The sequence below is a fragment of the Fusarium venenatum genome (genome assembly GCF_020744135.1).
Source record: "Fusarium venenatum strain MPI-CAGE-CH-0201 chromosome Unknown EDB82scaffold_3, whole genome shotgun sequence".
In the NCBI taxonomy this organism is placed as follows: Eukaryota; Fungi; Ascomycota; class Sordariomycetes; order Hypocreales; family Nectriaceae; genus Fusarium; species Fusarium venenatum.
In genome coordinates this window covers 8,173,318-8,182,500 of record NW_027072131.1, presented here as the reverse complement: position 1 = coordinate 8,182,500, position 9,183 = coordinate 8,173,318, and the positions used below count along the sequence as shown (strand labels likewise).

Here is a 9,183-nt window from a genome sequence, read left to right as displayed (position 1 = left end):
TGGAGAATATGTCATGTCGAGCTTCGAGCCTTGACCAGTACCTGCGACGCTGAGCACACTCTGTAGAAGCTCATCAGGACTGCCGAGATATGAGTCGTTGATGAATCGGCAAAGAGTTGCGGCGAAGATAAAGAGAGGCGCCGCCGCCGTGGTCAGCTTCCCGAGATTGGCTTCCCCAGGCCAGTCCATTGGTAGTTTCAGCTCTTCTACTGCGTTTTTATTGAAGCTGTTGCGAATGTTGGCGAACTCGTGCCGAAGAAAGACAGATATATCGTGCTCAATGATCGGCAGCGGGATTTTGTGCAGTATCAAATCTTGATGGGCATTACCGATAGAGGAAAAGCCAAGACGTACAGGAAGCTCGGGTCTACTAGTAACGAGCACCCGAACACGTAAAGGACCCGCGGAGCGTAAGTTGGAGAAAAGTTGGAGAAAAAGCTTGATGTCATCATCCTTCTCGCACTCATCCAGTGCATCAACAACAATAACAACCAACGGCCGAGATAATGACGTTACCGTCGTTTTTGACAGCGGCTCTTGAATAAGCTTCTTAAACTGCTCCCGGACAGCCTTGTCAGCAATCTCTGGATCAGCATTGACGGCACTCTTGATGAACGGCGCAACCGCCGGCGTGCTCCAAGCCAGTCGACGGGCCACCATGGACACGAACTTGGACAAGTTCCCTCGATCGACCTCACCTCTCTTGAAAAAGAAGCTCGCACCGAGATCGCCCTGCCTGGATCGCGACCAGGCGACAGTCCGCGAAATGGTCGATTTTCCCGTTCCGGCCTTACCATTTAACCAGAATATTGTCTTTGACTTGGGGTCATTTATCCAGTGGTCGATTTCTCCAAGCAACTCCTCACGAGTGTCGGGTAAGCATGTTGGGTTGTGTTCTTCGGCACGGGAGTCGAATGAAGCTCCATCTGCGGCCGGCAGTTGACTGAGAGTCGTTCGTTCATCGACGTTCTGAAGGATTACACTAAGTCGGGCTCATGTGAGCTCAGCCATTGTTCCTCGAAGCACTTCACTTACGTCTGGTCAATGTTCAACGCCAAAGAAATATTCTCTCTGCAACGCACAAGATTTTGAATGGTTCCCTCGACCTCTTTACATTCAAAGGGCCACTTGAATGCACGCGCACCAAACCGGCTCATTACCTTTCGGTGAGTCGAGGGCTGGAGCTGCTGCTCGAGGCTTTCCAGCCTTGAGCGACCATCTTCTATCGCAGACTGTAATTGCTGCGATGCGCTCAGCTCCTTGCCACGAGTTAACCGACCAAATGGCCACCTTGACACGCCCTTGGTATCTCTCCCCGTTGAACACAGTCTCTTCTTCCGAACTGTCCCAGTCTGCATCATATGCCCAAACCCAGTAAGGATCAAGAAGCTCATCTTCTGGACGTTGGCGATTTTCCTCTGAAGTTAATTCAATAGGAACGACGATAAAGGTATTCCGTAGAATTCCAGCAGATAAAAGATTTTCATTCTCTTCCCTGTATCCTCTGAAGTGTCTGTTGCGTAATTAGTATATAAATTCTTTGCGATAAGCATATTTTAACTTACTTTCGCAAGTCGTCATCTTCTGCCATGCTCTCGTTGGGATAAAACGTAGGCCACTTCTCAGTTTCCAGTCGAAGCAGCGCATTCGAGTTGCCAGGGCCTTGGCAATGGATGCTGTACCTGGTTACCCTGTCTGGCAGATCGTGACAGTTAATGCCACTCCAGACTGAGTGCCAGTTATAGCCGTGCTTCTGTTCGACCTCTCTGGACATGTAATAGATAAAACCAAACTGTTCTTGAGCCTCAAGGGTCTTCTGTATCCAAGCTGGCGGCGTCGGCGATACCCACTTCCAGATTCTTTCTAGGGTCTTGTGGTATCCCTGCGGTGCCAAAATGAGTTTCCTCATTTCCTCATCTTGGCTAAATTGTAAGAAGGGTTCCAAGGATTGCCTCCGTTCCTGATCCACCTGTGCTTGTGCCTCATCTGAAAAACGTTCAATAGCAGGAATCATCCATTTAGCATTCCTCCGAGCTTTCCCAAGTTCATTATACCGCACAAGCTCTCTGGCTCGAGCAGCAGGGGTTTGGAGTTCTTCTTCTCGAATGCGTTCTTCGTAGATTTCCTGTAGTGTAGCACTCCCTCCTTCGACATCAACATGATATACGTCGCAATAGGCTAGCTTCCAGGCATCTAAGCGAAAAGGCCGAGGGGTTCGATCAAAATTTGCGATGTAATTAACCAAGACAGAACTCGTTCTTGCGGCGTCGTTGGTGATGCGTGTAACCATCTTGTTCTCGTCCCATTGGTAGGTGGCTCGACCAAGGAGTGCATATTTTAGCGGTTTACACGCTATAATCTCGGAGGGATCAGTCAAGGCCAATTGGACGAGGTCCCGGCCTGCAATGAGTTCCTTCAACTTCTAAGCCTCCTGCTCTCTTTCGACAATTTTCCTGACCCTGGCATATGCCTCTGAGGGAAGATGTTGGAGGCGTTGATCGCGCTGGGTTGAGGTAAGATGCGTTAAGCTCCGACAGAGCTCCAGATTCGGGTCCATTGTAGTGGTGAACAAGGCGCTCAGCTGTGTTGTGTTGGTAATGATGAGGCTGTATGCAAGTGAGTGGATTGCGAGAGATGGAGGGGATTGGATTAGTGGCACGTTTTATTTCATTTATATAAAAACCCCACCATGTGGATCAGTCTGGTGGTGTATACCTTGTGTATTAGAGTATACTACTGCATAACTACATGTTAAACTACTCACACTCCAGAATAAGCAAGCTCGGCTACCTTTCTTGCAGCAACATCGCGTCCCTTTTCTGCTACCTGCATTCTATCCCCCACTTCTTTGGCCTTCTCACGCATACTGACACTCGCTTCCCCACCGTCGAGAACTTTCAAAAAGGCGTGGGTAAGTCCTTCAACTGTCCACTTCGGGCTTGTGCTGGGGCATGCCCAAACACCAATACCAATGGTTTCAACAAGTGCTGCATAACTATAGAGATCAGCCCATAAAGGTAGAATGACGTGAGGAACGCCAGCACTGCAGTTGTTAGCCTTGTTTGTCCACAGGTGTGTGATTCACTTACTAGACAGCTTCGTTGTAGCAGTTGGCCCCTCCATGGTGAATTGACGCAACGATGAGACCCGACTCGAGTAACGAAGTTGGATCAACTGTGAGCCACCTCTCCAACTTGAGAAGGCCGCTCTCAAGATGTTGCTTGACTGGGAGAAAAACGTCATCCGAGTAGTTGCCGACCTTGTTGAACTTCCAAAGGACTTGAATGTCAACCTTGTCAAGGACGTTGGCGATGGCTTGTGTCATGATTGAAGCTTGAGACTCAGAATACTATCTTGTCAGCGTTGAACACAATTCGGGCGGAATACATACGCTGACGGTGCTGCCGAGGTTGATCAAGACTGTTGGTGTCTTCTTCAACCAGTCAACAAGCACAGGATCCTGTTCAGCAGCCGGGGCAACAGAAAGAACAATCGGGTTTGTGGTAGTGACGTTCGACGGAATGTAATCTACTGGGATGGAAGCGCCATCGGCTGTGACAGTAATCCACGGCACATCATCTCGGTACATGCCGAAGAAGTTGAGAGGATCTTTGAGTCCTCTCTCGCGGAGTGCCTTTCGTTTGGCAGCAAGATCTGGCATTCTCAAAACACTGTAGATAAACCGGATATTGAGGTAAATATTCTCGGGAATCTTGTTCCATGGCACTGGAAATGGAAAACCCGAACTCATCGATGGATATTTCCAAAACATGCTTCCATACGGCTGTTCTCCGAGAAAGTTGTCAATAGCCTGGTTGGGAGTGATGAACGCATGCTGTCGATTCTTGTCTCTTGTTGCATCAAGTCCTGGTCTGAACAGAGTATCGATCACTACCACGGCAGGATCAATCTCATCAATGAGAGAAACGACCTCCTCGTAGATGGAAAAGTGGTCATCGGCAGACCATGGCGATATCCAGAGCTGAATGTCTCTGCACAAATGAGAAATGCCAGCAGGACCTGGAGGATGAGGAATGTCGTCGAGACTTCTTCCTGCATTGGTAATCACGTCCGCGTATGAAGGACTTTGAAGTTGATGGAAAACGATGTTGCGAGCCGAAGGTGTCTTTCTTCGAGCGAAATTGGAGACTCTTTCAAGTTTGTTCTTGAGCTTGGGGAATGAGGCGAAATGGACGTCAATGTCAGGGTAGTTCTCCAACAAGGCTGAGGCTGTTGCAACAAGCACGTTTGATACACCGTGTTCTTGATTGACCAAAAACAATGCTGTTCCGTTCTTTCCTTTCACGTACGGTGGATGTTCATCCTTTTGCTGCGGGAATAACAACGCCAAAAGTGCAACAAGCACTGTCCCGAGAAACAAACGTCGATACATCGTGATGGCCACGCAGTAGACAACAGAAGAGGTGGCTGTCTTAGGGAAGTAGCATAAACTGACCTACTGCTTTCATCTCTTATACTGCTAGCGGTCAATGTTCTTGATGCCCGAGCGGGAAGATCTGCACTTTTTGTATTCTGCACTAGTCCAGGGGTACATGGCCATAGCGAATACGAGTGGATCTGCACTACGATAAAGCGTCAGCCCTAAAAATGGCACTTGCAAGGTATGACAAGGATTGTTGTTGATTAATTGTCGAATCAATTGTCAGTAGGTGGACACTCCTGGAGAGATGGCAACATTGAATGCTGCTGTACTCTGTTGAAGAATAGCATGTTACCGTTGATTGCTTCAGTGACAATGAGGTAAAGAGTAAAATTATCGCATGTAATTAATCTAAACGGGTATCTATTGTTGGTCACCTTATTGTCTCGCATCTAAATGACGCAAGCTCTCTTCATCAATTCTCCAAACTCCTCTTGTCTCTTCATCGTAAAGCTGCCACTTTGTTCCTTTTGATAACCGATGAAAGACATCATGCTCATCTCCTGGAACACTATTGAACAAGGCTGGCTGCCATGTCTTTCCTGACATCTTCTCTTCTTTCCTCTTTTGTCGTTGAGCTTCCTCCACTGTATGCTTTGCTGCAGATGCATCTCTGTAATTTCCTTGCTGCAAGGCCGAAATGACATCTCCCCATGCTCGTCTTGATTCCCGTGGATCTTGTTTCTCGACCGGGCTGATATCCATGAATGACTTTTCTGGTTCAACAGTGTATGTTTCCACCACGCCATTGGCGTCTGTGATCTTCCAGCCCTCGCTCCAGACTCCAGAAACCTTGTAGCAAATTTTCTTTGGTTGATCTTTGTGGTAGATTCTTGCTTCGAAGGAATTCCTCTTTCCTCTAAAGAAGCCCGTTCCTGAGAAATCTATTTCCGAGACATACCCAGAACTTGAGTTGATGGTATATGTGCCAATGATCTCTGGGTAAAGACATGCAGACATGAATCCTCGTACAGTGACATCGGTAAGTGGAACAAGATAATCCTCGTCGAACTTGTCCAGGTGTATCACCGCATGACCCATCTGGCGAATGTTGATGTTTCCATTGAACGTCATCTCGACTCGTCCGTATCCATCGGCTCTGATCCCTTCACTGGCAATATGCATGGCGGTGATTGGTGGATGATGGCTGACTTGCTCAACGACTAATCTTGTGTTGCTGTCTCCTTCACTCCATGATGCAAGGAACAATTCGCCGAGAAACGCGTTGAGAGGCTTCTTGATGCTAACGTTGGGTGCACCAGCAACGTACAATTGACTCCGAAGACCTGCAAGGAATAATTGTAGAACCGATAAACTTCGCTTTGCTGGATCAAGTTCGTTGGTCGGGGCTGTAAAAAGACATGGTCGTTGAGCCCAGCTTCCTGGATTTTCGACGACTGAAGATGGAGCAAGGAAGAATGGAGGGGCCGTGACATTTGCAAGATCCAAGTCGCCTTTCAATGAGGACAGGAACTGTATTTGTTAGTGGTGTATACTTGGTATAGACAGGGTACGTACCTTGGCAAGATCAACGAAGCGTCTACCAATTGAGGTAGAGTCATCGTGAATAGTTCTTTGAGTTTTTGGAATGGGCGCCATCTTTGGAGTTTGTTTGTTTGTTTCAATGGATACATGTCGACTCTTTATATACTGGATTTGCGTTTCGATAGTCAAACTCGCGTCTCATCACATGCTTCAATTGCGTTTCGGATGCATAGCCCCATCTCGCTTGGAGTATCAGAAACGTTGGGTGGAGTAATCATGGATGACAGAATTAACCGCTCGGTTTGTAGCGTTTAACCCCCGCAGTTTGTCTGTTTCTTTTTGCTTGTCAAAGCTTACAGTAACTTTCTGTCAGCTAATAGTGTTTCCGTTACGACGTCGACTAACCCGACAGCGAATAGAGTCGGAAAGTTAATTCACCCGAAAACGAACGGAAGAATTGAATGCCGTCGGATGCTCAACTGCCGAGACTAGTGTGCGACTGTGCGTCATTGTCGAGGCTTGGACTGTCATCTAAAATAGTTAGCTCCATGCCTTATCTAACAACTTGGACAACTACAGATAAGTCCAACATAGGTATGAAATATTACTGATGAGTTTGAGACCGCCCTCATTGCATCAATTATACTTTGAGAAGCCTCCCATCAAAGTTGATGACTTTGAGTAGTTCCTCGACGCCTCATCTGACCACCTGGACAACTGTATACAACTCTAGACGAGGCCAGAAGATGGAGCAATTGCTGTCAGTGACTCTGATTAGCGATCCAGTCGTCCGACATTGCAGCCAACCTCACTCATTTCGCATATTTTTACATCTACGGGATGGGACGCCATCTCGGTCATCTTGAAGCTGCAATCACGTCTCCAAACTCCCTGGTGATACCACCGTACAGTGTCACCATGGATTAATGCCGACGTACTTGAGCTGGGCCAGGTGATAATCTCTGCTTAGCAATATCAGGCAGCTGCATCATAGGAACTAAAACGCTCGATTGTTCTCTTTGCTATCATAAACCCTTGGTCGCAATTCTAAGTCACAATCTCTGCATAAGCAAAGTACTCGTCGTCGAAAGTCCACTTGCTACCTCTAAGAACAAGTCAGCATAACATCGTGAGGCAAAGTCATGGAATAACTTACACAGCTTTTGACCCGTTCTTTAGAAAGCAATTTGCGTTATGATCATCGAAGTACCGAGCCATTCTCATTGAAAAGACAATGCTCCTGCAATTCGTCTCGATTTTGTTATCCGAGCCCTTTTTATACATATTGGCACAAGCTTCCATACAGTCGCCAATTGTGTAAGAGAAAATAGGGATGTCATAGATGTCACCACCTTCCTTTGACTTCTGACCCTCTGGCGCGTCCACGCCACACCACCACCTGAATTCGTAACCCTTGTGCGACTTGTACTTTGTCTCGTTCCGCTTGTCGTCGGGGCATGTCAATCGCAGAGCTGTTACTTCAGAAGGAGGTTTCGGAACATATGGGGCTGTATCGTTGTCGGATGTGCTATTGCTCTGTGTTGGACATGAGGTCGGCTCTACGTTGGCCGGAGATGATGCAGACGCAGTTTCTTCTTGGCAATCGCTCCTAAATCACCAGGTCAATAACCGGCATCCACGCTCGAGTGCAAGACATACGACTTGTTCTTCAAAACAGCGCCAAGTCCTCCACCTACTCCAGCACCAACAATGACGGCTGTCAATAACGCGACAAGTCCAGCAAATGCCCACAGTCCTAGACCAAATGGAGGTCTTTGTCCCTTTGAAGTCGGAGCTTCATATTCGGGAACGTGATCCTGGCCATTTTGACCGTAGGCATTTTGACTGTAGGGAACAAACTCGGGGGCTTTGGCAGCTTGCTGAGCATGAGTATCAACCTGCAAGCCCTCGCTTTCAGGAGCTTGTTGGCTCATCGCGATTTGATACGACTGAAGCTCGATAGAATGTCGTCGCAAAACCGTGTAAGTTTAAAAAGACAACGAAGAACGGAGAAGAACGGGGAACGAGGAACGGGGAACGGGGACCAGCCAGCCGACGACTTTAGAGGCGCAGCTCCATCCGTGCCTTTATTATCTCTTGATGCATGTTGGTCCTGCATACAATCTTCTTGTTGGCTGAATGTCTAACCTGCTGGGATACATGGTCATCTCAATTTGCATTTGAAGACCAGGTATCTGCAGGAGAGGCTAATTGTGATTGACAAATTAAGTACTCCAGGCCTCCTGTAATTTCTATGTGCTTACAAGTCTCTTGCAGCCTACGTTGTATTAACAGGGAAGATGGTGTTATGCCCACAGGCTTGGCAAGTATTGAGTGACCTAGTTGGTCAGGATATGTCAAAAAAAGGAATCACCGGTTACACAACACCTCGCTTGCTTTTGGACCCCACGACGGGAGGCGCGCCAGCAAGTTTGCAAGCGGAGAAAGGCGTATCTGGTTGTTATGATGCTGGTTCAACGTGTTATCATAAGATGTAACTGGAATTTATGATACGCAGGGAGTCAAAGAGACAAAGCAAAACCTTTACCCGACGTCATACTCAATTAAACTGGACCACAAGACAATACTCATGATTCCAAGCACCGATAGTTCAAAGATGGAGCAATAGCAAAAAATTTATTTAAAAAAAAATGCAAAAATAAAGGTCTCGGAGGGAGTCGAACCCTCGCTGGCGGAATCAGAATCCGCAGTCATAACCGTTAGACCACGAAACCCAACAATTATTGGTTATGACTGGTGCTCATAATTATAATCATTACGCCTGTGGCTCAAGGTCATGATTACGTGTAACCTGAGTTGATAATGCATGAAGTTTAATTGCCCCAATACACTCGCTTTAGCTTAACCTCGCCATGTGATGAGGCTATTGATACAGTACAACGATCCGAAGGAAATGACTTCTCTACCTGGCTAGCATGTGGCAGTCAGTTACTGGTTATGATGCAATCAGGCTGGATGGCTTGGGGGTTTGGGGTTGAAAACACTGGTTTAGTTGTAGGGTAGATTGAGCGACATTTTTTATTTGAACCAACTTCAATCACAATCATTGTCATGGTATCGCATTCTCAATGCCTCGCGGGCATCAGCATCTTGTGAGAAGTATCGCATGATGTCACGTGAGATGTACCTGGCGTGATCTCGTCGCCGGGTCGGGTGATCTCGTCTTAAAGCTTGGCTGTTAATATCATGGGGATGGTGGTAGAGATATTTGGAAGTCGAGATAAGAGATGTGATGG

General features: G+C 47.3%; 5 protein-coding genes and 1 non-coding gene across 6 annotated transcripts in view; all 6 read right to left on the bottom strand.

Moving 5' to 3' along the window:
• EDB82DRAFT_408485 (uncharacterized protein) overlaps window positions 1-987 on the bottom strand; it is a gene marked incomplete at both ends in the record, with an annotated part of 1,407 nt that extends 420 nt beyond the window's left edge. Inside the window, one exon of the mRNA XM_065607578.1 lies at window positions 1-987. This exon is cut by the window's left edge and continues 420 nt beyond it. Coding sequence (XP_065464370.1) covers window positions 1-987 — 987 coding nt within the window.
• A 48-nt stretch (window positions 988-1,035) lies between these two features.
• EDB82DRAFT_466539 (uncharacterized protein) lies at window positions 1,036-2,579 on the bottom strand. The gene is made up of 2 exons (XM_065607904.1): window positions 1,566-2,579; window positions 1,036-1,513 (listed from the first exon to the last, which is right to left on the bottom strand). The coding sequence occupies exons 1-2, from the start codon at window positions 2,288-2,290 to the stop codon at window positions 1,117-1,119; spliced, it is 1,122 nt and encodes a 373-aa protein (XP_065464369.1). The 5' UTR covers window positions 2,291-2,579; the 3' UTR covers window positions 1,036-1,116.
• Window positions 2,580-2,682: 103 nt separating this feature from the next.
• EDB82DRAFT_578549 (uncharacterized protein) lies at window positions 2,683-4,506 on the bottom strand. Its single transcript, XM_025729203.2, has 3 exons — window positions 3,392-4,506; window positions 3,090-3,349; window positions 2,683-3,043 (listed from the first exon to the last, which is right to left on the bottom strand). Exons 1-3 carry the CDS (start codon window positions 4,391-4,393, stop codon window positions 2,761-2,763), a joined length of 1,545 nt encoding a protein of 514 aa, XP_025583494.1. The 5' UTR covers window positions 4,394-4,506; the 3' UTR covers window positions 2,683-2,760.
• Window positions 4,507-4,757: 251 nt separating this feature from the next.
• Window positions 4,758-6,144, bottom strand: EDB82DRAFT_510901 (uncharacterized protein). Its single transcript, XM_025729204.2, has 2 exons — window positions 5,960-6,144; window positions 4,758-5,914 (listed from the first exon to the last, which is right to left on the bottom strand). The coding sequence occupies exons 1-2, from the start codon at window positions 6,038-6,040 to the stop codon at window positions 4,820-4,822; spliced, it is 1,176 nt and encodes a 391-aa protein (XP_025583495.1). The 5' UTR covers window positions 6,041-6,144; the 3' UTR covers window positions 4,758-4,819.
• A 738-nt stretch (window positions 6,145-6,882) lies between these two features.
• On the bottom strand, window positions 6,883-8,158 carry EDB82DRAFT_284640 (uncharacterized protein). The gene is made up of 3 exons (XM_025729205.2): window positions 7,586-8,158; window positions 7,083-7,535; window positions 6,883-7,031 (listed from the first exon to the last, which is right to left on the bottom strand). The coding sequence occupies exons 1-3, from the start codon at window positions 7,858-7,860 to the stop codon at window positions 6,974-6,976; spliced, it is 786 nt and encodes a 261-aa protein (XP_025583496.1). The 5' UTR covers window positions 7,861-8,158; the 3' UTR covers window positions 6,883-6,973.
• Window positions 8,159-8,589: 431 nt separating this feature from the next.
• Window positions 8,590-8,661, bottom strand: EDB82DRAFT_t201. Its single transcript has one exon. It is a non-coding gene; the product is annotated as a tRNA-Gln (tRNA).
• Between the last annotated feature and the right edge of the window lie 522 nt (window positions 8,662-9,183).

Bases quoted from the DNA above. Each gene is read 5' to 3' on its own strand.
- EDB82DRAFT_466539 (XM_065607904.1), bottom strand. From the start codon at position 2,290: ATGGTTACACGCATCACCAACGACGCCGCAAGAACGAGTTCTGTCTTG. The intron at 1,514-1,565 runs GTAAGTTAAAAT...ATTACGCAACAG, and splicing joins GAAGATGACGACTTGCGAAA to ACACTTCAGAGGATACAGGG.
- EDB82DRAFT_578549 (XM_025729203.2), bottom strand. From the start codon at position 4,393: ATGTATCGACGTTTGTTTCTCGGGACAGTGCTTGTTGCACTTTTGGCG. The intron at 3,350-3,391 runs GTATGTATTCCG...CTGACAAGATAG, and splicing joins ACCTCGGCAGCACCGTCAGC to TATTCTGAGTCTCAAGCTTC. The intron at 3,044-3,089 runs GTAAGTGAATCA...TAACAACTGCAG, and splicing joins TGCTACAACGAAGCTGTCTA to TGCTGGCGTTCCTCACGTCA.
- EDB82DRAFT_284640 (XM_025729205.2), bottom strand. From the start codon at position 7,860: ATGAGCCAACAAGCTCCTGAAAGCGAGGGCTTGCAGGTTGATACTCAT. The intron at 7,536-7,585 runs GTATGTCTTGCA...CTGGTGATTTAG, and splicing joins GCTGTTTTGAAGAACAAGTC to GAGCGATTGCCAAGAAGAAA. The intron at 7,032-7,082 runs GTAAGTTATTCC...ACTTGTTCTTAG, and splicing joins AAGAACGGGTCAAAAGCTGT to AGGTAGCAAGTGGACTTTCG.
- EDB82DRAFT_510901 (XM_025729204.2), bottom strand. From the start codon at position 6,040: ATGGCGCCCATTCCAAAAACTCAAAGAACTATTCACGATGACTCTACC. The intron at 5,915-5,959 runs GTACGTACCCTG...TAACAAATACAG, and splicing joins GCTTCGTTGATCTTGCCAAG to TTCCTGTCCTCATTGAAAGG.